This window comes from Apis mellifera, linkage group LG2, assembly GCF_003254395.2.
Source record: "Apis mellifera strain DH4 linkage group LG2, Amel_HAv3.1, whole genome shotgun sequence".
NCBI classification, from domain to species: domain Eukaryota; kingdom Metazoa; phylum Arthropoda; class Insecta; order Hymenoptera; family Apidae; genus Apis; species Apis mellifera.
Window position 1 is genome coordinate 73,587 of NC_037639.1, and position 27,851 is coordinate 101,437.

Sequence of the window (27,851 nt, forward strand, 5' to 3'; positions counted from 1 at the left end):
TAATTTAATAATATGAAAAAATATTGAAGTAAATTGATTCATTATTTTATAAAAATAGTAGAACTATAGAAAAATAAAAAGAACTATATAATAATAATCAGGAATCAATTTAATATAAAGTTAAGAACAATTAAAAGTTATTATATGAAATATAACAAAATATAATCTATTTTTCATATAATTTTTTTTTCTATCTAATTAATATTTAAATCGATTTAAAAAAATTTTAAAATAAAGATAAAATTCAAATATTTAAACATTTTTCAAAATGATATTGATAAATGATTTTTAAAAATTATGCTGAGGAGATAATAGAAGAATTAAAAACAAAAAAAAAGATAAACAAACAAATTTATATTCTCCAATTGAAAATAATATTAATTTTCTTTTAATAATGAGATAGAATTTTAATAATTATTGTAATTATATCATATAAAAATTCTATAATGTGATTTTACATGATTTATTACATATTGCTATTTATAAAAAAGTTATAATATCGAAATTTACATGTTTTCTATCTTATGAGAATGTTTTTATTGTTTTCATATTTTTAGTCAACAGTATATATTATTTTATATTTTGAATATAAGATATGTATATAATAATAATACTTCGTGTCAGTTAATTGATATTTGTAAACAATACATGTACTTGTATTTTAGTCGAAGTCAAACGAGAATTCCCTTATTTGTTCATTTTCCAGTTCATAGTTATAATTCATCACAACGGTATCTTCGTCAGTTAGAAATAATTTTTAAAAAATTTTTCATCGTAGTATCGAATGATAATTTTTTAAATTATCATCTCCACTGATTAGAAATCTACTTTCAATTTATCTTTATCTAGAGAGATAAATCTTTATCGGTGAGTAAAGAAAAATTAAGAAATACTGATATAGATAGAATATCATTGTTAATAAAACATATATTGTATATATATATATATATATTTTTTTTTTCATTATATGATATTTCATTTTAATTTAGCAACATGAACACCAATGCCGATGTAAATGATATTCACTTAGCATTTAGTATGATAAACGAATTTGAAACTGTATGGTTAACGATAAGTAACGAGGAGCCTAATCAAGTCAATTATCGTATAATAAAATCATACTTGGAGTATGTAAAGAAACAATTAGATTTTATCATGAAACCTCATGCTTTTGATCCTGTCGAGTATCCAGATCTAATAGAAAAAAGAAATCACTTTATGAGAAAATGTATTCCACTTATGGCTAAAGCGGAAGTATATTTGGTGAGATACAAGGAGTTTGACTTCAACCTTGAATTATGGACATGTGAATAACTACTAACATTCCGCGAATAATTTCATAAAACTTTATTGTTTTTATATGTATATTTCTATACATATATTCAAAATTTTCAACAATTTTTATTTGGGGTTATTTAAGTTGGCGGTTAGTAAAGTTGAAATATGTACGAGTTATAAGGTTTATTAATTCTTTAAGGTATTATAAATATCTATGTTAATTTTTTTTTATGTATATCAGCTTGTTTAGACTGAAGTCTTTATACACTTTTTTTATAATAAACATGTAAACATCAATGGAAAGAAAATTATATTTTAGTTAGATTTTCTATAGATTATAAAATATTTTTGAATTTAATAGGATTCGCTAAAATAAATATATTTGGATTCTAAAAGCTAAAACAAATACAAAAATTAATATATAAAAATATATATTGAGACTTGTTTATTAAATTATTAGTGTTATCAAGTAAATGATTTTGTATTATAAAGTGGGACAATTTATCAAATGCTAATGATGGATTGAGAAGGACAATAAGGACAATTTTCTTTCTCCTTTATTTAAAAATGTAAAATTATAAAAAATTATATTATATTTTAAAAAATTGTTAAATTTACACTTAATTTAATTTAATTTACTATTTATTAAATTATTTTGCATGTTTAATGCTTAATAAAAATATATAATATAAATTATAAATATAAATATAAAAAATATAAATTAAAAACGAATTTCAAATCATGAAAATTCAAAAATCAATATTTACATAATTTACCTCTTTCAAGTATAATATCCATAATTCTGTTTAATACAAAATATAATTTGTTATAATTATAAAAAAATATATTTTTCATAATTATAAATATATAGGATTTATTCGATTGTATTTTTGTATACTATCTTTTATATTTATTTTAGCTTCTAGAATCTTCAAAAATGCTCCATGAATTATTAACACTCTGAATAATTTAATATATATAATTATAATATTTTTACTTTAATTTATTAAAAAATAATCATTGGATCGATATAATGAATAATTTTTTGCACTCTAGATCAAAACTTCTGTTTCAAACAGGTTACACATTATGATGTCGTAAAATATTCTAAAACGAAATAAAATATACAACATGGAAGATAAATTCTATGTTAAATGTATAAATTCTTGTTATGTGAGTCATTACGAGAATCATGTTTATTTGCATGAAAAATATTCATATAATTTCGTAACAAATTCTATGTAAGTATATACTAATCACCATAATATTATTATATTGCCATTTCTTGTAATATATAAACCATATTGTATTATATATAATCCATCTTAAAAAAAACTAATGTTATGAATATGAAATTGTACAAAATTTGAAATAGCAAACTTTATTTCGGGATATTAAAATTTTTTTTCTTTTTTTAAATCTTTTTAGATTTTGATTTAAAACCCAAAAATGTTCTTAAGTGTTTATTGGTTCAAAAGTATGTGTTTCGCATTTTTTAAATGTTTTTTATATGATATTATATTGATTTTATATAATTCGATTGAACGCATTAAGTTTAATTATCTATATATATATTCTATTTAAATTTTTAGATATATCTTCTTTTTTTTTTTTTACAATGAAATTTAATGAAATCATTTAAACTAATAATTCTTTATTATAATGATATTTTTACTGTATAATTATTTTGAAAAAAAAAAATAACAAAATACAAAAAAAAATATAATATTATATTATTTTATTCTATTGATCGTGTAAAGATTATTCAATTTTCCAAGTTCATCGAAAGAAAGATAGTTTTTGTAAGTTTTATATAATAAAATTTTAATAAAGTTTTGTATAATATTTTATATAATAAATAATAAAGAATAAAAAAATAAGTGTTACTATTAATCAGTACATAATTAAAATTTAATTAACAAAGATTTTGAACTAAAATTAATTTTAATTTAATCTTAAATTAATAAAACTTTTATTTAACATGATCGAGCAAATAAAAGTTCAATTAATATAATCATATTCATAATATCTTAAAATGAATACAGAATAATATATATTATTAGAATAATATATACAGAATAATATATATATATATATTGTTATTTCAATCAAGTAAATAAAACTTTAACATATTGATATTTTTGAGAGAATTGAGAACAAAATTTAAATTATTCGTGCGCATATAAAATATTACATATTTTTTCGAATAAACAATTCAAATAATATTGGCAAAGAAAAAGTTAGAATTATAGAATAGAAAGTTTTCTCTTAAAAATTCTAAATTTAGTCATTATTGTTGTAATAAATTAGAAATTTAATAAATCATGCATAATAAAGATTTTTTGAAGAGGACATTCAAGTTAATTTATTTATATTATTGTTTTTATTTACATTATATTTATATATATTTACAACAATTATATTTATTTATAACAATAAAGTAGATCATAAATTTTGTAAAAAGTTTCCTGATTTTTTATATATTCTGTTGCTAATTGCAATAACAAAACAATATAATTTCATCAATAACCTAAAAATGAATAAAAATTAATGGGAAATACTTTTTATTAATAGAATTGATCTATTATTGAATCATGAACTATAAAAAATTAATAAATTCTGAATTTAGAAAGAGGGATTGCAAGAAAGAGAACATTTTAGTTAGAATATTTTTCTATTTCGAATAATTAACATCTTACAAATTATATCTATTATAAAAAAATAATTTTATCAATCAAATGTAGAGCGTTCAACATTCTATGGATAAAATAATTGATCACAGTTTACTTTAGATACTTTTGATATAAAATAATGTTAAATTTGGTAATATTGCTTTTACTAGTAATAAAATTTTAGTAGTAATAAGAAAAGAATGAGAATTGTGTTGTCCTATGTTTTATGTTCTCATTTTAGTATTAAGATAAAATTAAAGAAATTATAAAAAAAATTGATTTAAATATACATAATTTATAAATTTTAATATTAATTAAATATTATGTAAGTATTATAATAATAATAAATAGAAATAATATATATAAAATAATAAAAAAAATATTTGAATTTGAGGTTATATTGCTTATTTTAAGCTATTTATAATTGATTTAAACAAATATTAATATAAACTTAAATTATTTTTTAAATAAAAATATAATTTTTAAAAATGCATACAAATTAATAAAAATGAAAAAGCATTTTCGATATTAAATAAAAGAAATGAAAATATGAATTAAATGAATAATAAAATAGAAATTTAAAGAATTTATAGTCAGAATTCATAGAAATAATTACAAATATCAAATTTTATTAAAAAAATATAAATATTATTATTATTATTTACTAATTACAAATTAATAAAATTTAATATAAGTTAATAAATTTATAAGATTTTAATGTAAAAAAACTATATAATATTACTATATATATATATATATATATATATATAATAACATATTATTATAGAACTAATGAATTACTATATTTTAATAAAATATATTAGTATAATAATATAGTATAATATATAAGAAATTTAAATAAAAAATATGAAATAAAAACTTATCGAATCACGAATAATAGTGTAATAGAATAATAGTATATCTTATATTATATAATATAGAATATAAGAAATTTAAATAAAAAATATGAAGTAAAAACTTACAATTTTTAATTTAATATTTTTATGTAAATAAGAAATTCAAATATGCCTCCAAAAAAAAACACAAATACTTCAAAAGCAAATAAATCTAAAACTGTAGAAACTAATAATGGAAAAGAAGAGAAAAAAAAAGGAAATGCTGGGAATGCTATAAAGGTATGTTAAATATATATTAAAAAATAATTGTATCCTATTTATATAAAAATAGATCTATAAATCCTTTAATTATTTTTCTATAAAGGTTAGACATATACTATGTGAAAAACAATCAAAAATTTTGGAAGCTTTAGAAAAATTAAAAGCTGGCGGAAAATTTAATGAAGTGGCTGCCATTTATAGTGAAGACAAAGCAAGATCTGGGGTAATGTAACTTATTATCTGTAATATATAAAATTTAAAAATTAATTTTTAAATAATTGTATATTTTAAATAATGTATATATAATAATATATATATTTATACATCAAACTATAAATATTTAATGTTTAAGGGTGATCTTGGATGGATGATTAAAGGATCAATGGTAGGTCCATTTCAAGAAGCTGCATTTGCATTACCTATTTCTTCTATTAATTCTCCAATCTATACAGATCCACCAATTAAAACAAAATTTGGTTATCATATTATAATGGTAGAAAGTAAAAAATAAATGTATATTTATAATCTATTGATGTATTTAATTTAACTGTATAAAATTAATAAATAATTTATATTTTTATAAAAAAAATTAGATAATTATAAAGAAAAACAAAATCTTACTGATTTTGATGATTTTGAAATATTTTATAAAGAATAACATTTTAAATAATTTTTTTTATACATATACTATTCAGCTTTATATTTCAAAATATTAATAAAAAAATTTTAATATTATATAATGTATCTATATGTGTGCATTTGTAAAAGCATATATATTAATATTTAACTGCCTTTTTGTTATCTTTTATTATTAAATATTCTTCATACAAATTATTTTTTCACTAAATATAATCATTTTAATCATTTTTTTGTAACAATCAATGGATAAACAAAATGTGTTAGAAATTATATTTGAAAAATATTAAAATAATTATCATGAGTTGTATGAATTTTTTAACACATATAATAACTATAATAAGTTATTCTTAATTTAATTGTGGCTAATATTTGGAAATTTGGAAATAATATTTTTTAATGGAAATTTATGATGAAAAAAAAACAAAAGAAATTTCATTTTAAATTTATCATTCCTTATTAACTTATTATATATTAAATTAGATTAAAATATAATAATAATATATTTCTTTTTATTTTTTTTAACAATAAAAAATTAATATTAAATTTAATTATTTCATGAATAACAAAAGTTCAATATTTTAATAATTTTTTAATAAATTAATATTAAATAATTTAATAAATAAATTTCAAGTAATAATTTTTTATATCAATTTTTATGTTAAATTCTCTGAACTTGAAAAATATTCAAAAGTTTCATAAATAATATGATATTAACATTATATATATATATATATATTATGGAATGATAGTTTGATGTTAACTGAATGTAAAAAAGCTCTCACTTAGTACCAGTACTAAAATCTATAAAAACTATCAATAACGTATTATTAATTTATTCGAATACAGTTTTGTAACCTATTAATAAATGTATTTCGTGCATATAATAAATGTATTATAACTATTGCATAAATTGATAAATTATTTTCAAATTTTGCTAATATTATTATACATCCCTTATTATCTTAAATAAGATTCTTTAACATATATATTTCGTTCATTAAAAATTATAAATGTAAATATTCGAATACTTTTTTTACTTATATTATTAATTGACAAATTGGCAGTCAAAAAAAATACAAGTTTGATTAATTTCGGCAGTGCTAATACATTCATAAAAATGAATATTCTTCTAATCTTTATTTCATACCAACTACCAATTTATTACTAATGTATCGTACTTTATATTTAAAATTACTTATATTATGTATGATATATGTGTATGTATAATTTACAATGAAATAATATAGACTAGTAAAATTAAATTTTGGAAGAATTAAATATGTATAGAATCAATTTACTAAGTTTCCTCTTCATTGATTTTATTGATCTTGAAATATCTTTGTAAATATCATTATAAAGGACTTTGATTAAATTTTTTTTCGTTACACAAAATCGGTAATCAGCTTTAGTTTTTAAGTTATTTGCAAATAACTTTTAGTCCTACACATCAAATTTTACCTATATGTACGATTCATAGCATAGTACGATAATGTATAACTAGCTATAAATAATAAATTGATTAATTGTTTATAAAAGCATTATTATATATATAGCATTATATTATAGAATATATTAAGAATTTACTTTTTTATACATATATAAATAGATTTTAACGAAAATTTTTTTTAAAATTCCCTCCGTGACATGTCATATATAAAAAGAATATAGTATACTAAAAGTAAGACTAATTGCAATTTTAATTATTGCAATTAATTATTGTAATTGTTTTATATTTTATTTTTGTATTCCACAAATCCAAAAGTTCAATATAATATCAATGGTATTTTTATTACTAGTTCGAAAACCAAAATCGGTTTTATATCAAAATGATGTTCTTTATGTAATATATAATATTCCATAATATATTTCAAAATCAACATTAAAATCAATGAGGAAAAAAATTAATCACCAGATATCATATATAATTTTACAATAGCATTAGATATGAATTTATATAAAATACTAAATAATTATAAGTATATTATAGGTATAATAATAATGAATATAATATAAACTATATTTTATTTACTTTAATTACGATTATTGGGATTAGTAAAATGAACATATCTCAATAAAGAATCATTATCTTCACACACCCATGGTTTCTTATGATGACAAGCAACATCATGCCAATTTACTCCATCATTATAAAATTGATTTAATACTGCTAAACAATTTTCTGGTGCACCTCCTTGTTGTATAGCTTCACGATTATCAGGTTGCGGTTTTCCAATTCTACAATATATTTTTATTTGTTATTGTATTAATATAAAATAATTTATTTTTTTTATTTTTTTTTATTTTTTTAACAGTATAATAAATTTTTAGAAATCGTTCTTTTATTATTTTTATTTATTTTTATATAAAAAATTATTTGTCATTAATTTTATTATGAATTTTAAAAAATTAAAAAAATATTTGAAAATTATAAATTAAATAGTAAAAATATTTATTAATTTAAATTTTAAATATTGAAAAATATAATATGTTTTACCTTTAACTTTTAATATTCATAATAATTTTTAAAAATTTCAAAAAAGAAGAATACTTACCCTCCACTCTCAGACCAATCATTTTGAGAGCGATCGCTGGTAGGAGCAAGTTTTTGTAATTCTGCAGTCCAGAACCAACCATTAATATGAAGAGGTTGAAGATCAGGCCTATCACATCCTTTGAAATCACAAAGTCGTCCAGATGTCCAAATATATTTTATATTATCTAAAAATTATTATTTTTTTCTAATCCATGTTTAAATGCTATGATTTTACAATATATATATATATATATATATAAAATATTTCAATACTTTGAACAATGCGACTTTTAATAAATTCATTCTCTGCAGAAGTTTCCAAAGAAACAAGGTCCATACATCTTTGTCTACAGAAATTTCTGCCTGCTAACCAATCAAGTTCTTGTCCATTTGTTCTTGGATCAGCCCATGAATAGTAATAACCCTTGCCATTAAAACGTTCATGAATAACTCCTAAAATAACATATTTAATTGTTTATTTTAAATAATATAAAATTATTAATAAATAAATTTGTATTGTCTCGATAAAAATTTTATTAAATTTTATAAAATTTATATTATTCAATATTAAAATCTAATTTATTTGAAACATTATCTTTATTTTTAAATAATTAAAATAATTTATAGTTTTTTATAAAAATTAAATAAATATTCATAATGTGATTAATTTTTCTCTTGAATAATCTTCATTTTAAATAGAAATGACCTTTTAATTCAAATAAAATAAATTTTTTTATAAAAATTCATAAGCAATTTCGTTATAATTTAATATATATATATATATAACAAATATAATAAATTCAAATTAATTTATTAAATTACAAACAATCACGCAAAAAAAGGCAAGATGAAAAAAGAATAAAATCATCTTTTTAGATATTATATTCTAAAATATAAAAAAAATACATAAAATTATGTTAAATTATCTTTTAATAATAAAATAATTTATTAAATATATTAAATATATTTTTATAAAAAATGATGGCAAATCTATTCAAGTTATCTATTTTAGTATCATTAACTAAATTCTCCTCTATATATATTTTGATAAATTATTGTTCAAATACATATTTCAAATTATAGAAAGTTAAATAAATATGCGCACATGTTATTTAATATTCATATTCAATATTCAGATTTTTATAACTAAAATAAATTTATAGTTTTAAATAATGAATTTCTAATAATGAAGTATAATCATAAAAATATAAATATTTTGAAATTCGTAAATTCAATTTCTATCCACCAAGAACACGAGAGAAAGTTTCATCAATGACACTCACGATTTTAAATATTACAGTCACGACTTAAATGTTGAATTGGTATGTTAATTATACAAGCCACTTTCTCGAATGACAAAAAGAAAGTTTGATGGTACATAATATAATGAGAACGCATTCCATAGAAAATTTAATAATTAGAAAAATGAAAGTTAGTAGTAAACAATAAGTTAAGACACTCAAATTATATTTAAATTTTTTTAATAAAAATTTATAACTTTTGTATTTCATAAAAAAAGTTTTTACTTGTATCAATAAATTTATACATTTTTCAATATATTTTTTATCATTATTTAATCTGTTAAGTTTTATATAAACTTATACTATATTATAATATTTATAAAATATTTATATAATAAAATATATATATAAATATAATATATATATAAATATAAATATATTATAATTACTAATTAAATAATAATGATGTTTTATAATAAATAAATACACATATTTATAATATATTTTTTTTATTATTTCTTAAATACATAATATTAGTAAAAATATAAATATAATAAAGTTTTGATAAATTTTAATAAGAATTCTTTTATATAAAAAATCAATATATAATAAATATAAGTACTAATTATGTATCTACATTTAAATATATTTATTATACATATAATTTGATTATATTTGTCTTTTTTTAAGTTATTAATTAACAAATATAATATTCAATATTATAAATTCAATGAATAAAAGTAAAAAATAAAATATAATAAGTTTATAAAATTATATAAATTTTAATTGCAAATTAAAAAAGAATTAATTTTAAAAAAGGAATGAATATTTAAAAAATTATAATAAATTTTATAATATAAATAGATAAAATTAGAAATATTCATGCATATCAATTTCAATATTGAAATATAACAAAATGTTGATTGTTTCATTTCAAAAGCATAAACATGAAGAGCTTCCTCGCGTATTTTTTTTTTATTTAATAATATTATTAATTTATTATAATATTAATTATATATTTTTATATATGTTGTTATAAAAAATATTATGAGATATTATTCTATTATATTATTTTATTATATAACTATTATTGTTATAACTATTTTTATTTATCATTTTTATTTATCAATTCAAATTTATAAAAAAACCTTATTATTAAAAAACTACAAAATTCTCATTATTAATATTGCAACAAATATAAATATAATGAAAATTATTTTGTGTGAAATTATAATTTACTACTTACTTTGTGCACAAAGCGCAGGAATTGGTGCTTCTAAAATTCTTCTAGTAGGTTGAAACTGAGCCGTTGATAAAACAATTAATGTACCAAATAGAATAACAAATCGTATCATTTTTCCAGCTAGAATATAAAAATATAAATATTAATTATATAAATAAATACATATATAAATATAAATATAGATATAAGATAATAAAGTTATATTGAGAGTTTAGATAATAAAGTTCATCTTTATTTGTATATTTTGCGATAACAAAAAAAAATTTTCTAATATTTTTTCTAAAATCTGATAATTGTTTAGTGACAATTTTAATATTATTTGTCAATGGACCAATATATGATAGATCGTATGATAGAATAAGTAAGTATTAAAAAAAAATTTATTCGAAAGAAAATACGTTATATTTTATTAAAAAATGCATAATATATATATATATATATATATATCAATTCTTTAATAATATAACAAGTTTAAGTGCTAACAATTCTTTTTTCTAAAGTATTTTTGAAATTATTACATTAATTATTACAATTATTATTTATTAATAGTAATAAAAATATATGATTAAAATAACTATGATTAAAATAACTAATAAAATAACAAAACATTATAGTAATTTCATACTATTTATATTTCGTATATTATAATTAAAAATATTATAATTAAATATAAATATATCGAGTAAATAGTACTTTTTAAAATAATTTAAACGGAAAATTTCATTTTTTTTTTACATATTTTAATGTTTTTTGTAATAATGAATATATAAAGATAAAAAATTATACGCGAAGATAAATATACAAATAAAAATTCTTATTATTATAAATTTTGTAAAACAAAATTAAAATAAATTAAAATTAAATTAATTTTTAAATAAAATTAAAACAATAATTTTATTTTTTTTTATTATAATATATTTCAACTAATTATATAATATATAATATTTAAAAAATTAATTATATATAATATTCCAATTATTTTGAGTATGAAATTTATGATTGAATTTGTAAATATTCATAAATGCTTTCATAATAATATTAATTAAATTTTCATTGCATAATTAATACTTATCTAAATATTTGTTGTTGATATAACGAATTATATAATTAAAATAATTTATGAATTATGAATTATGAAATATCTATTTGTCTAAATATTCCTCAAAAAAACTTAATTAATAAATATTAATAAAATTTAATTTTCTTTTAAGGATTTTTTTGATTAATATAAAATCAAGAAAAATCCTTTTCGTTGTATTGAATCAACGATGCTTACCTAAAGACGTTCTTCGAAGAACTGCGATGCTCCCACAAGTAGCACCCCTATATATATATATATAAGTACATGCAATGGGGACATGATGTCAATACTTTTACGATTGTACAAAGTATTTTCGAGAAATATTTAAACAATTTTGTATACTATATTCGTATATTGATATTTTTATATATTATTTGAAAAGAAAGTTTTTAAAATATTATTTTAGTAAAGATACAAATATTATAATAATTAATTTCTACAAAATGTAACAGTATGTAACAATTTTGATATATGATATTGATGATAGAATTTAATAATTTATTAACACAATAATAATTATACTTTCATTATTATTATAAAATATTCATACAAAACAAATTAATTAATTTCGAATAATATAGAAATCTTCCTTTCTGTTTATATAAATATATATATTCTTCATCGTTTGCATATACATATCTACGCCTTTATATTTTTGCGGGAGTTATTGAAAGATAGATAATGAAATATACGTAATCTTTTTTTCTGTAAGTATTACAAATTATATTAATACAATTACAATATTAATTAAATTGATTATAATAAAAAATAAATAATTAATTTTTTATTACAAAAATAAATTAGTAGAAAAAATTTAAAAAAAGATTCTTTATTATATAATTTTCTTTATATTTTCTGTCAGAAAATTAAAAATATATTTTTTTTAAATTATAATAAATTAGATAGAAAATGTATTATGCAAATGTTTTAAATTATCTATATATACTTAAATTTTAAAATATTTATCTAAATTGCAATAAGAGAATTCTTTGCTTAATATATCATATACTAATATTTTTAAAATATCTTTATCTTAATAATGACGAACATTATAGGTACCGTTAGAAAATAATTTTAAAAGGTAATGTAAGTAGGTGACCTGAAAACCCAAAAAACATACTATATCGATTGAATGAATCGATTTTAATTATATATACAATAAATAATTTAAGAAGAAATAAATTTAATATTTTTTTTAAATATATATTAAATATAAATACACATATTTAATAAATTTCACATTCACAATCGTTAAATAATATTTAAAAATGAAATAAATTATTTAAAAATGTCTTTTAAAAAGAAAAATTATTATTACTATTATTTTTGCAATTTTATAAAAATTATAACAAAAAATAAAAATTCTCTTTGAAATAATTTTTATTGAAAATAATAATTAATTATTGAGCTTTAAACAATGTTCTCCTTTATTGTATCTTTATGATTATTTTATAAAAAAAAAAGTAGATACTATTAAATAATAAAACATAATTGGTGAGATTGATTTTTTTAGAATTACAGTATATTATATTAAATCAACAATAAAAGAATAATTACTTTTTATTAATGATTTGTAAATAAAAAAAAAACAGAAAATATTTTAAAATAAAAATAATATTTTATTTTTCAATCTATATTTTTTATTTATATATTATAAATATATATTAAATATATTAAATATATATTATAATATATATTAAATAAATATAATTATTCATACAATTAATAATAATTAGATGTTGATTATATACAAAAATGAAATTTAAAATATAAATTCTTTTCTTCCTCATGTATCATAATGTGTATTTTGAAATTTTTTTATTTTTTGTATATTTCTATTTTATTCTGTATTTATTCTGCATTTTGTACTTATATTGTATATTATGTATTTATATTCTACAATTTTTTGTATATTTAAATTTTTCATAAATAACCATTAATGATTATTTAATAATTAGTAAAATTAGTTGTTATTTAATAATAATAGTATTATTAATAATAATAATTATTATGCTTTGTATTTCTTCGTATGTTCAAATCAGATTTTAAGATATTCAAACTTAAAAAATTTTTTTGTCAATAAGATATGTAATTTATGTGATTAGTAGATAGAAGAAGTAATATTTTATAAAATATTTAAAATATTTATTATTATAACAAGATAATAATTTAAATATGATACAAAATAGTTTTTAATATTTTATAAAAAGTGTTATTGAATATTGAAATTAATTACTAAAAAATGTTATATTTTTAATATTATCTTTATTTAATAAAAAAAAAATTTTTTAAATTCTTTTTATAATATAACTTTCAATGTATATATTTACTGTATAATATGAAACATATTATATTTTAATTGTTAATTTACTTTAAAAATGCTGTGAATTTTAAAATTTATAAAACAAGATATATATCAGAATCTAGTAATTTAAATTTTACGTATAATCTTAAAGTCCCTAGTAACACTAAACATGCTTATATATATACAAATATATATACTTTTTTCAAGAAATGTAATGAAATGATTGTGTACTTTCATTCGAATATAATGTAATGAATTATTTATTATTAGTTCAATTATTTCTTAAAAATTTGTTATTATTATCCATAAATGTAATAAATATAAACAAATATTTATAAACCTTATATGTATATTAAAAAATTGTTTATCTTGTGGAAAGAAACAATATGTCCACTATTCTTCTGAGCATTCAATATTTTCAATTTATTAAATATTGTAATATAAATGTGAGATAATGTAATTTCATTTATCGCTTTTTGACAATGTATTTTGTTGCAAAACTTGTTTTCGGATTTTATTTGTGAATCATGACAGAGTCGGAACTTTGCCGGCTCTGTGCCGAAACCAAAGAGAATTTTATTGGAATTTATGAAGCAGAAGGACAAAAATTAGCCATAGAAGCAAAAATTGCTAAATGTTTACAAATTCAGGTAAAAATAATTTCTCTTTTTTAATTATTTTTTTCTTTTTTTCAATATAATAAATTTAACGAATTTTTTTATTTATATACTTATATTAATAAAATATGTCTATTTTTTTTCTATATTTTAGAATTATTAAAATAATTATTTGTACATATATTTAAATACAATATATATTAATATTTAAAATAAAATATTACTTGCAGGTACTAACAAATGATGGATTACCACTTACAGTTTGTATAGATTGTTGTATTTTATTGAATCAATGTAATGAATTTTTTGAAAAAACTAATCAAGCACAAATATCTTTAAGACAATTACTTCTTGATCCTAAAGTTGAATCGCAACCCTTAGAATCAAATATAAACTTTATTGATAAAACAATTACATTTCCAAAGGAAGAAGTTAATGAAGGAATTGTTGAATGTCACTTATCAAATTATATCCATGATACATCTAATGTTTCACATAATTATTTTGTCGAAGAAAATAAAAGTGATAATCAGAAACATGAAACTGAAGAACCTCAAGATATTATAAAACAAAAAAAATGTAAAATTCAATTAAAAAAGACTTCAGTTAAACAAACTAGAAAAAAATTAAAACGAAAAAATCAGAAAATAGAAGATTCTGATGTATATATGAATACTGATTTAAAAAAAGAAAATAAGAATATTGATATAAAAAGTAATATTAAAATTCCAGATAATTATATGACAGGTAAATATATACATATTATGTATATAATATATATATTATATGTAATATGTGTTATGATTTTAATATATGTAAAATCATAACTTTCTAAAATCTTTTAAAACATCTTCAAATTATTTTTAAATTTTCATTCTTGTTTTTCAAAGTTTTGTAAAAATAGAGACTTCAATTTCTAAAAACTCTCTAAATTTAGATAGATTATTATATAATATTTTTTTTAATTTTTTAAAATTTAATAACGATATTTTATAACTATATGTATATATATACAATACAAAAAATATTTGTATATATATTTATATTTTATATTTGTTTTGTACTTTATTTTCAATAATATTCAATTTTTAATAATCATAAAAATATTTTTAAAAAATATTACAAAATATTCTTAATTAATCAATATATAAATATTATAATAATTGTAATAATGTCAAAATTTTTTATTGTCATAATTTTATATATATATATAAAACATTTGAAACTTTTATAGAACAATTCTAAAATATAAATGATCAAAATTATATATAATGTAGTTCTTGAAAAAATATTTAATTGTTGTTGTTATTTTTATGTGCTAAAATTCATATGAATGGATGAAAGCAAAGTTGAAAAAATTTATTTTAGAAATGATTAATTCTTAAAGAAATGATTAAAGAAATAATTAAAAATATAATAATTCGTTTTTAAATAAAAAAATCTAAAATTTGTAATTAAGGATGATTTACTTAATCATTACTACATCATTACATAATTTATTAGTACAAAATAATCCCCAAACAAAAAATAAAATATATAAATGTAACACAAGATCATACAATTTCCAATTATTAGGTAATAGAAATATATAATAGAATTGTAAATTAAAAACTAAAAACTTATTTTTTAGTTATTATAAACTTATATTATAAAATATTTGAAAAAATTTTTATATACATCTATCTTTTTTACAGTAACATTGGATATAATAAAAAATATTTCTTTTAATTTATTAATAAATAAATTTATAGTAAATATATAAGTATAGTATATATACTATATATATACTTATATATACTTATATAAGTATAGTAAATTTACTTATAGTAAATTTATATATAATATTTATAGTAAATTTTATATAAATAGTTTTTCATTTTATTTGATCATCTGTCTCTGAGATTTTTTCTTTATTTATATTTATTTATTTATTTGTATTTTTTATTGTTATTTATCAATAATTGCTTTTAACTAATTTATGTATTATATAAGTTTTTAGTTTTTTTTTTTTTAAATATCTTATGTCTCTAAGTGATATTTAATTTCAATATACTATAGTTCATACAATACAAATGCTTTAAGGTAAAGAAATTTTATGATATAAAATAAAATGAAATTGTTTTTGAGAAAATAAAAATAAAATTTTTACACATAAAATGTAGAGTATTATAAATACATAAAATTAACTGATTTTCATTTGAATATAAATGAAAATAAATATAAAAATATTTTACATATAGTAGAATAATAAAATAAGTAAAATAAAGAAATATATAAAATAACATTATTGTTTAAGACTTTATTTTCAAGAATTATATCTTCATTTAACTATCAATTATAAATATACTTGATAAATTTTTAAATGCATTGAAAATGATATTCTAATTATTTTATTATCTTTGCTTTTTTTATTTTACATTTTAAATTATAGAATTTCTAACTTCTTTTATACTATAAATTATAAGATATCTTATTATAATTATATAAAGTTTTAATAAAATTATATTATTTATACTTTATACTTATTTTAATAAAATTATATTAATTATTTATACTAAAATATAATTTTTTAATATAGGCACAGATACAGATTTAGAAATCATAGAAGCACATGCTGTAGAAATTTTAAAATTTGGACGCAAAAGAGAAGAATCTTTAAATAGATATCCATGGCTTTGCACTGATTGTAATGATAAATTACCCAGTTTAGAAAAATTGAAAGAACATCATGAAACTATTCACAATCAACAAGCAAAATATATGTGTGTATTATGTTGTAAAGTTTATGATAAATATTATGGTTTTCTTACTCATGTCAAACGACATAAAAACAAAACAAAATTCAGGTAAAAAATATTTATTATTTTATATATATATTTATATACATATAATAATTTTTACATAATTAAACAAAACTGTTTAATTATATTATATTATATATTAATTAATTATATATGTCATATTATAAATGTTACAAAGTTGTGAAGATTGTGGAAAATCATTTGTACATAAGAAGGTATTAGATTCTCACAAAGCAATTCACAGTGAGGAGAGGCCTCATATATGTCAAACTTGTGGAAAAGCATTTAGGCAACAAAGTGCTTTATATATTCATAGTAGATGTCATTTACCAGATACTATGAAAAATAGATTTCCTTGTGATCAGTGTGATAAAAGGTATAATTCAATAATTGAAATTAATTTATTTATTAAAATAATACATTGTTTATTTATACTTATATATATATATAATTTTTAAAATTTAAATTTTGTATATACATACATTTTAAATTACATTATACATATATAGCATGTTAATATATTCATGAAATACTTTTAAAGAATCGCATCTAAAGATCAAAACAAATGCAAAAATTGTGTATATAAAAATATCGGTTTTATTAAGTTATAAGTTTGCTTTAGAGCAAAATGGAGACAGAGGAAGGTAATAATATGATAAAACTATCTTATTCTATCTCTGTTTTGCTATATTAACCACTTCGGTACCGCACCTATCGTCCACGAAACGTCGTTAATGATTGCGTCGCTTTTGTCAACTATGTTCATTGAGTTGCTATAATCTACAACATGAAGACTTTTGAATCTGTTCACCCGTTTGATAATTTTTCTTTTTACAATCTTTATACTCTACTGAATGGCCAGTGGACAACATCCAAACTTCGCGTTTGTCTTGCCATTTCAGTGCGAGTGAATACTCCGCAGAAATAAGATAAAATTCTTGGTTGTCGACTATAGTCGACGTTCGGCTGTATGGGGTCATCTGTGGCCGTCAACTATAGTCGACGCTCGTACTGAAGTGGTTAAATAAAAAAATCATAAATCATTGGATAAGTATACATATTAACTATGTTGATTGAATCATTTTTCAAATATTTAAAATCAGTTAAGGATCAAATATATTTCTTAGACAATTTTTTCATTTTCTATAAAAATAGTAAAAAAATTATTTTAAAAAATTTTTTTCTGCAATATTTTTCCTTTACAATTATTTAAATTAAATTATTTTTATATTATTAAAAACAAAAAAAGAGAGAAAGATATTTAGCTCAAGACATTTTATATTTTATTATATTCATTACAGGGATAAAAAACATTAAAAGAACCATGTTTCACAAAATTAAATTAATTAAAATGTTATTAAATTTGATAATTGCAACTAAAAATAAAAATAAAAAAAATAAAAATAAACTAAAAATAACAGAAAATTAATGATATTTTATTTTTAAAAAATGAATGTGGATTTCATTGTCTCTTTAGGAATCCTTTCTTTCAGATTTATACAACTAAAATGATAAAAATCTGTTTTATTTAATTTAAAAGAAAGCAAATCCATATTTGTAGATTTTGAAGAAAATGACTTATCCTATATCATCGAATAATAAAATCAGGTAAATAAATTTTATATAATAATTTATAATTGATAAAAATTGTAATAATTTTATGTAATATTTATACAAAATTTATAAAAAAAAATGATTGTGATTTTTAAAAACAATTTTCATATTATATATATTATATATTTTAGGATATCTTCTTTATATAATGATGAAAAAGTCAATAATATAAAGCCAAGATATTTAATTGCTGTATTAAATGATAAAAAAAATATATTTGAAATTAAAACTCTCATTAAGAAGGAAAGAACAAAAAATTAAAATATTAATAAAGTCTGATAAATTTTAATAAAAATATATTAAAAAATATATTAAAAAATATTCTATATAAAAAAAATAATTATCTTAAAATATCAAAAAAAAAATTGTTTGACCTTATATATATTTTTTTTAAACAGTGTAACTTTATTATAAATTGTTATATAAATACAAACAAATTATATATATTACATATTTATGTTTTTTTAAGAAAAAATTTCAATGAAATATAAACATAAATAAAAATTAATTAAATAATAATAATAAATAAAAATTAATTTTATTCTAAAAATTAATTAAATCTTAAATAATTTTTTTCAAAAAATTTTTTTCAAAAAGTTTAGTTACAATACATGGTTCCTTTAATATTATTTATCTTTGTGGTAATTGTAAAATATAACAAAAAATAATTATTTTAATAATTTTTTAACGAATTTTTATCAATTTCAAAATCAATATAATTATTAAAAATAATATTTAATAATATTATATATATTATATGTTATATAATATTTGATTATTATAAATAAAGTATAAATATACAAATAATCAAGAAAGTTTTTCAGATTTTCAACAAAGCCAAATTTAGTCACACATAAACGCATCCATTCTGGTGTTAGAAATTTCACATGTGATCAATGTGGTAAAAGTTTTATTCAAAAAGGAAATTTAGAGGCTCATTTTTTAACTCATTCAGCAGATAAACCATATAGTTGTACCCAATGTTCAAAAGCGTACGTTTATTAAAAAAAATAAAATAATTTATTATATATTTATTTAGTTTTAATTATATTTAATGTAATTTTCAGTTTTAAAACGCCATTGCAATTAAAAAAGCATGAAACAGTTCATACAGGAGCCAAACCACATCAATGTGCTGTATGTGGAAGAACTTTTAGAGAAAAAGGTACATTAAGAGAGCACCATAGAATACATACTGGTGCAATGCCATTTACATGTGAATTTTGTGGTAAATGTTTTCGCTTTAAAGGAATATTAACTGTAAGTTAATATAATAATTAATTCAATAAATGAGTTTATTATTGATTATTGAATAAATTATTTGTTTTTAAAACATAAAATAATATTATTTAAAAATTTATGTTTAGACGCATAGAAGACAACATACTGGTGAACGTCCATATAGTTGCTTAGAATGTCAACACCATTTCACAAATTGGCCAAACTATAATAAACATATGAAACGTAGGCATGGAATTAATACATCACATACAAAACATTTGTCACAATCTCAGCAGCAATTACAAGAACAACCTCAACCAGAACAATCACAAATAGATCAATCAAATGCAGAGCAGTCATTGTCTATATCTAATACGGAATCATCAACTGTACATGTAAGAAATTATAGTTTGATCTAATTTTATAGTTTATAGAAAATATAAAAAATATATAGCATTATAAAACATACAAAATTTATTTCAGAGATAAACTCAAAATATAAATTTTATATAAATCTCTAACAAATTATTTTTTCAAAATATTATGTCTTTAGTATCTGTCTTTATACTGAAAGTTAAGATTAAGATTATGAGAAAATCTTAATTATTTCTCATAATATATATCATATAATATATATATCATATAAATCATCAGATATTTAAAATATCTTAAAATTTTTATTTTTTAATTAGATTTTTTTTATTTCTAAAACTTATTAGGAAATTTTGAAATTCTTTGAATTTTTTTTCTATATAAAAAAAATTGATATTGCCAAAAAAATGAATATATATCACATAAATCATATAAGAAATGCAATTACAATCATTGATTTTTTCAAAATTAATAATAATTTATAGAATTTTGAAAACAATGATAATATTTTACATAGTCGATTTTTAAAATATTCAAATAATTTAAGATATATTATTAAAATTTCAAAAAATTTAACAAACTTAAAACAAGTTTATTTAAAAGTATAATTTTAATAATTATTATAAAATAATAATAATAATCAGTATTAAAAAAATTCAGTTACTATCTTAATATTATATTAAAATATAATGAATGAATTTTTTTCTATTATATACAAATTTTTTTAGTTCTATTGTAAAACATTTATTATTTTCAATTATTATTTTATTATACTAATTTCAAGTCAAATTTTTTTAAAGGATTATTTTCTTTTAAATCCTTTCAAAATTTATTTTAAAACAATATTTTATTAATATAATTTATTTTTTATTAAATTTTTATTTAAATAATATAATGCAATGATATTTATATTATAAAATCAAAATGTAATATTATGTTTATTTGTTAAATATTATTTTTTTTAAAATAATATATAAATTTAATATAATTCTAAAAAAAAAATTGAATGTGACTTTTTTTGTGATTATAATATATGGCTTTCTTCCAATATTTATATAAATTGTCATCAAAATGTGTTTTTGTCATATTTAATTTAATTTTTTCCATGAAACTATTATTTATGGTTTTATTATACATTTTTTTTTACTGTATCATTTTTTATTATCTGATATTTGTATCAAAATTGTCAGTATAAATTTTTATTTTTTATATTTTGAAAAAAATTAAATTATATTAGTAGAAAAAAATTAAATTATATTTTGTCAACATTATAAGCATTGAAAATTTTTTTTATAATATTTCTTATTATACAATAATATAACTATTAAATATTTATATTGTGCTACAAAAAATTTTCAAAAAATTTTCAAAATATTACTTGAATTTTTTCAAGATATACAAATACTAATATTGAAAAGCCATAAACATTAGTATGAATAAATTAAGCGTTTTATATTTCGGTAAATAATATTAAGAAATATGACTTTAAAAAATATGATTTAAATATGATTCTATTACTCATTTATTAATTCATAATTGATTTCATATATTAAAAAATCATTAATTTTAATGATTTTCTTATTTTCTATATAAATACTATAATATAAAATAGATTTTAATTTGAACAATAAAATTTATAACAATGTTTCAAATATTAAAAAATTAACAATATAACCTCAATTATTAAAATTAGTTCCATTTAAAAACAATATATAAGAAAAAAATTTTAATTCATTTTTTAATAAATTCATTGACAAAAATATATCAATTTCTATATAGTGTAATATAATCAATGGAATTTATGATATTTATTAATATTCATAATGAAATGCGAAATGCTTATAAATTGTAAAAAAAAGAAAAAAAGAAATAAAATATTTAAATATCTTCATGCAATAAAAAATATATATGTTATTTAATTACATTTCTAAAAATAATTTAAATTGTTTAAATTGTTTTCTTATTATCTTATGAATATCAATAAAATATATCTTATAGAAAAATCACAAATTAATGTTTTGAAAATATTTTAATGCCAATTATAAAAGTAAAAAATATTGAAATTTACCTTTACACACTTTTTCAAGATCATCGCTAAATCGAATATTAGTACTATTCATGTTTTATTATACTACGACTTTTGTTTGAAATATTTTTTCGTGCTTTTTATATCTTTCTAAAATATTTATATGCTAAGATTAAAATAGCACACTCTGTATGTTTCATTATACAAGGTAAATTATAATAAGTAAATATCAATTTTATTATCTGCATTGTATAAAAAAATTATATGAAACAAAGTTATACAATTTGAAAAAAAATATATTGTAATGGTGAAAACTTTTTAAATAATCTTTTTTTTTTTTTCAAAAAGATTTTAAAATAATCAATTTTTTAAATAAAATCCTATATCTTTATAGATTAAAAAGTAAATTTAATTATCATACTATTAAAATTTTTCAAAGATAAATAGCTACAAGAGTAAGCGTCCGTTATCAATCAAATGCTTCGAAAACTGTTTTGCTGATAGTATTTCGTTGGCTATAGTATAAGTTCATTTAGTCATGTTTTATAATATTACTTGATTTTTAATAATTTTTGCTATATTTATTTAACATTAAAAGCATATAAATAATTAATACTTTCCTTTGATATATAAATGCTGCTTTAAATATTTAAAAAAAAATTTTTGCAGGCTATCAATAAAGTAAGTGTAAGCATATAATAATTAAACATATGTAGATGTCAAATATATATTTACCAAAATTGAGCATTATATAATGTTTTTAACATTTTATAATATTCAAATTAAACAATTTTCTTAACAAATTTAAGCATATAATATCATTATTATTACATAATAAAATTAAGTAATATTTAAAGTTATTTAAATTAAAAAGTTTTTTAACAAATAATTTTTCGAAATAATCAGTTTTTTTGTAGATAATGATTTTGTAAATGATAATATAGTTCAATTAAATCTAATTGATATAGTTCAATTATAGTTCAATATATTAAAAAATATTTTTTATTCAAGAAAACATTTAATTTTTAAATGTTTTTCATTTATTTATTTATAAAAAATTTACTTATATCAAATTATTTTTCTCCTAAAATTATATCATTTTTATACGAAATATTTATCTTGTATATAGAATATCCTACATAATCGTTATTACGATTTTTTAGACATTTTGTAAAAAAATTTATAAAATAAATTTTCAACATAATTTGTGAAAAAAGTATTTTCAATATTTTCAAATTTCAATATAAATTTTCAAAAAAATTTGTTTTCGATAACATTAAAGTAATATTAAAGTCAACTTGAGTTTTTTAAATAGCATCATATATTTTTCACAGCAATCTAGCTGATGTTAAGACAAGTTCAATGACCTTGTATACTATGATCTTGAGATAACCTTGGATTCAGAAATATGAAATCTAAAAACGGAGATGTTAATGTTAAAAACAACGTAATACAAGGTATGTTGATTTTTATTTTATTTATACTTTTTTTGTAATACGTTTGTAATTGTTGAGTTTTTTGTTATGATTTGATATAAAAAAACATTTAATGAAAATTATAAAAAAAATGAAAATGATAACTTCATGTTTCTGAATCTAAAATCACTTCAAGATCATAATCATTACATCAAGATCATAGTGGATTGTTGAATTCGTCTTGACGTTATACCAATAAAGTAAAAATATATATATAAATATCTAAAAATGAAAAGATCAATTTTCAGTTATTAGAAACAGAAGTACAAAAAAAAAAGGAAGGAAGAAAAGGAAGAAAGAGAAAAAGACTTTTATTTATATTGTTAGAACTATTTACTTAATAAATCATAATGGGAGTTATAGAAATCCTATATAAAGTTTCATTTAAAAAAGTATCAATGATCTTGGAATCGATTTAAAAAAGATGACTATAAAAAACACATTTTTTTATCGTATCATATAAACTTGTATTTTCCAAAAACCATTGCAGATTTTGAAAATCTTTTAAAGTCATGTACTATTATATTTTTTTATAAATTTTTTTAAGAAATTTACAATAGATTTTATATCATTTATAATAGTTTTAATAAATTATATTGCATCAGTAATTCTTAATATTGTGTTAAATGTAAATTCGGATTTGTTATGAATAAATGCTAATAAAATATAATCAAATATTAATATATTATATGTATAATGCTAATATTTAATATTGGTGATTTTGATATATTTAATATATTAATTAAGGATTAAAGTAGTAGATTATATTATAGAAAATAAGAATTCAATTTCAATTATATTTTTATATTGATCGCGAAAAAATTTAAGATAATTTTAAACGAATTGCTTATTATCAATGGATTTTAAATAGCCATTTTTTTTAAAAGTTTAAGTTTGGTATTATTTTTAATACAATTATTCTTTTATATAAAGATTTTTTTTATGTAATATGTTACTATTAATTATGTTTTTTATATCTTATATTCATAAATTCAATGCATTTTTTACTTCATTAAACACATATTGTACTATAACTTTAATATTTTAAAATATATCAACAACAGAATTATGAATTAATTTTTTTTTTTTTTAATAATTTCATAAATTGGATATTCATTTTTCATTCATAAAATATTTTACTATTTAATTTTTTCAAAACGATTAACCGTTTGATAATCGTAGATATAGCTATATCATTTTGCAATATCATGATAATATAATAAATAATACAATAAAAATATATTTTCTAATATAAGCAGCACTTGCTTTAGAAATATATTTAATAAATAATAAACAATAATAATAATAATAATTTATAATTTAATAATAAACAAATTACATTGATAATTTATATTTATAAATATAATAAAATAATTTGATTGAGATATATAATTTGAAGAGAAAGATATTAAAAAATAGTTTTTAATGAAATTCTTAATTAATTAATACAAGAATATTTTAAGAAAAATTAATATCTATAAATTTTTTTTCTATAAAAAAAAATTATATATATAAAAAATAAATATATGATTCTAAGCAAATAAAATAAATATTAAATTTATTTGTTTTATTATTTAAAGCTTTTTGATATAATATAATTCATAAATACATTTGTTGCCAAGATTTGAAAAAAATTTTTAGCTATTTTGTAATTTTTTTCTGATTATATTATTTTTGTCTTAATGAAAATTAAGCTGTAAATTGTATAAGATCTTTATAGACTAAATATTTTGTATTAATATAACATTTATTTTTCTGTTTAATAAAATAGAATTAGAAGATTAAATAAATTAATTTTAACAAAACTAAATTAAATCAATATTAAAAAAGAAATATTAAAGGATAAAAAATAATATGACTTAAAAAAAATGAAATTGAATTTATAAATTTAATAAAATAAAATAGATTAATAAAATATTAATCTATCATTTTTAAATATTAAATTTATCTCTGAAATAAGTAATTCTATTCAATATGATTTAATATTTCTAATAGCAAATAATATATAAGAATTAATATCATAGATTTTATTATTAGCATATTTTTAGATAAAAATATAAAAATAAATAATAAATAGATGAAAAAAGTATAAGATTATTATGGAAATATTTAACTGTATTGTTTAAAATTTATTATTAACTATTATTTTGTATTTAAATTAGATTATAATTTATATTATAAAGATGATCAATATTTACATTGTATTTATTTTTTATATAGGTGATACAAACTGTTTCACATACTGCAAGTCAACCACTTATTGTACAAACTATTCCAACTAGCACTGTTCAAAATTTTCAACCTGATGTATCCAGCACAGTACAAGACACAGTCTTTCGAGAAAGGAATGCAACATATTTTAATACAGTGCCAGCAACTCTGCAAAATTTTTTACCACCTAATTTATCATATAACTTTTATAATATTTCTAATGTTACATATAAAGAATGATTTAATATAACATAATACAATCATGTTACTCAAATCAATTTAAGAAATACATGTATAAGTTTGTTTAATCAATAAGTAACAGATATTTCTTTCTGATTTTTAATTATTTAACATAATTTATACTTCATTTTAAAAATATAGAATTTCAAAGAATGTAAATAATTAAATAATTTATTTAAAAATAAGATTAAGAAATAATTATTTTATAAAAATTGTTTTATATTTGTTTTATATTTTCATTGAAATAGTTAATGAATAATTGCAAAAAAAAAATATTTTTCAATATTTTATATATAATATTTTATATATATTATCAATATTTTATTGATAATATATTTCGGAAATATTAAAGAATGATGATAAAGAAGTTTTCTTTTTTATGACTTGAGTTGCTTAAACTATATACAAATAATATCTTATGAAGTCTATCTTGCAAATTATATAAGATATTAATATTCACAAGATAGTTTGAGTCAATTCTAAAGGCCAAAAATTGATATATTGTTTTAGAATTATTTATTAAATTTTAAGCAATTGAAGTTTAACCAAGTAAAACGGAAATCGTTCTATTTTAATTATCCTGCCTTTTTCGCTTTATTGCTTAAACTTCTTTAAATTGCTTATAACTTAATACATATATTTTAGTCAATATTTTTATATTTCAACTTTTATATTTGTTTTAGTTTCTAGAATCATTAAAGATATACTACGAATTAACATTTTATATGTTTATAGATAATTACCTTGATGAAAAAATCATGTATATGATGTTATATATAGACAAAATAATGATGGAATTTTTACCATTTTTACTAAAAAATAATATAAATATTCACAAAATGCAATTTATTCATTTTAAGTCTAAAATATATATTTTATTTTATATGTTAATCTTTATTTTATTTCTATTTTAAATAATGCTTATAACGTATATCCTTTTTGTGTGAAATTGTAATTTTGAAAAAAATTAAATTTTGATTTTTAAATATTGATTAATATTTAATCTGTAATTTTTATCTTATAACTTATTTTAATTAAAAATAATAATAATAATAATACATTAATATTTTTAAAAAAATATTTATAATTATTAATTGCAAAAAAAATAGTTTTTGTATTTAATTTATTAAATTTTTATTAAATTTTTTTTATGTAATGAATAAG

At 17.0% G+C, this 27,851-nt stretch overlaps 4 protein-coding genes across 7 annotated transcripts; 3 read left to right on the plus strand and 1 right to left on the minus strand.

Annotated features, from left to right (window-relative positions):
* The first annotated feature begins 581 nt into the window (after positions 1–581).
* On the plus strand, positions 582–2,818 carry LOC100578468. 2 transcript variants are annotated; one of them, XM_003251769.4, is made up of 3 exons: positions 582–867; positions 990–1,263; positions 2,358–2,818. In XM_003251769.4, the coding sequence occupies exons 2-3, from the start codon at positions 994–996 to the stop codon at positions 2,397–2,399; spliced, it is 312 nt and encodes a 103-aa protein (XP_003251817.1). In that variant the 5' UTR covers positions 582–867; positions 990–993; the 3' UTR covers positions 2,400–2,818. The 2 variants fall into 2 exon arrangements, with proteins under 2 accessions (XP_003251817.1, XP_006571918.1); XM_006571855.3 differs by lacking the exon at positions 2,358–2,818 and having other exon boundaries at positions 590–867; positions 990–1,477.
* On the plus strand, positions 2,364–5,597 carry LOC724669 (peptidyl-prolyl cis-trans isomerase NIMA-interacting 4). 2 transcript variants are annotated; one of them, XM_026439139.1, is made up of 4 exons: positions 2,364–2,519; positions 4,966–5,086; positions 5,172–5,291; positions 5,421–5,597. In XM_026439139.1, exons 1-4 carry the CDS (start codon positions 2,410–2,412, stop codon positions 5,577–5,579), a joined length of 510 nt encoding a protein of 169 aa, XP_026294924.1. In that variant the 5' UTR covers positions 2,364–2,409; the 3' UTR covers positions 5,580–5,597. The 2 variants fall into 2 exon arrangements, with proteins under 2 accessions (XP_026294924.1, XP_026294925.1); XM_026439140.1 differs by lacking the exon at positions 2,364–2,519 and adding an exon at positions 4,127–4,275.
* A 2,115-nt stretch (positions 5,598–7,712) lies between these two features.
* LOC551905 lies at positions 7,713–12,086 on the minus strand. The gene is made up of 5 exons (XM_624291.6): positions 12,001–12,086; positions 10,728–10,844; positions 8,514–8,693; positions 8,260–8,425; positions 7,713–7,942 (listed from the first exon to the last, which is right to left on the minus strand). Exons 2-5 carry the CDS (start codon positions 10,834–10,836, stop codon positions 7,738–7,740), a joined length of 660 nt encoding a protein of 219 aa, XP_624294.3. The 5' UTR covers positions 10,837–10,844; positions 12,001–12,086; the 3' UTR covers positions 7,713–7,737.
* Positions 12,087–14,307: 2,221 nt separating this feature from the next.
* On the plus strand, positions 14,308–26,783 carry LOC100578694 (zinc finger protein 3). 2 transcript variants are annotated; one of them, XR_003304166.1, is made up of 9 exons: positions 14,308–14,760; positions 14,958–15,474; positions 17,306–17,573; positions 17,707–17,904; positions 19,967–20,134; positions 20,210–20,402; positions 20,510–20,758; positions 24,096–24,218; positions 26,457–26,574. XR_003304166.1 is itself a non-coding variant. In XM_026439002.1 (8 exons), the coding sequence occupies exons 1-8, from the start codon at positions 14,638–14,640 to the stop codon at positions 26,685–26,687; spliced, it is 1,947 nt and encodes a 648-aa protein (XP_026294787.1). In that variant the 5' UTR covers positions 14,308–14,637; the 3' UTR covers positions 26,688–26,783. The 2 variants fall into 2 exon arrangements, 1 of the variants encoding a protein (XP_026294787.1); XM_026439002.1 differs by lacking the exon at positions 24,096–24,218 and having other exon boundaries at positions 26,457–26,783.
* The last annotated feature ends 1,068 nt before the right edge of the window (positions 26,784–27,851 follow it).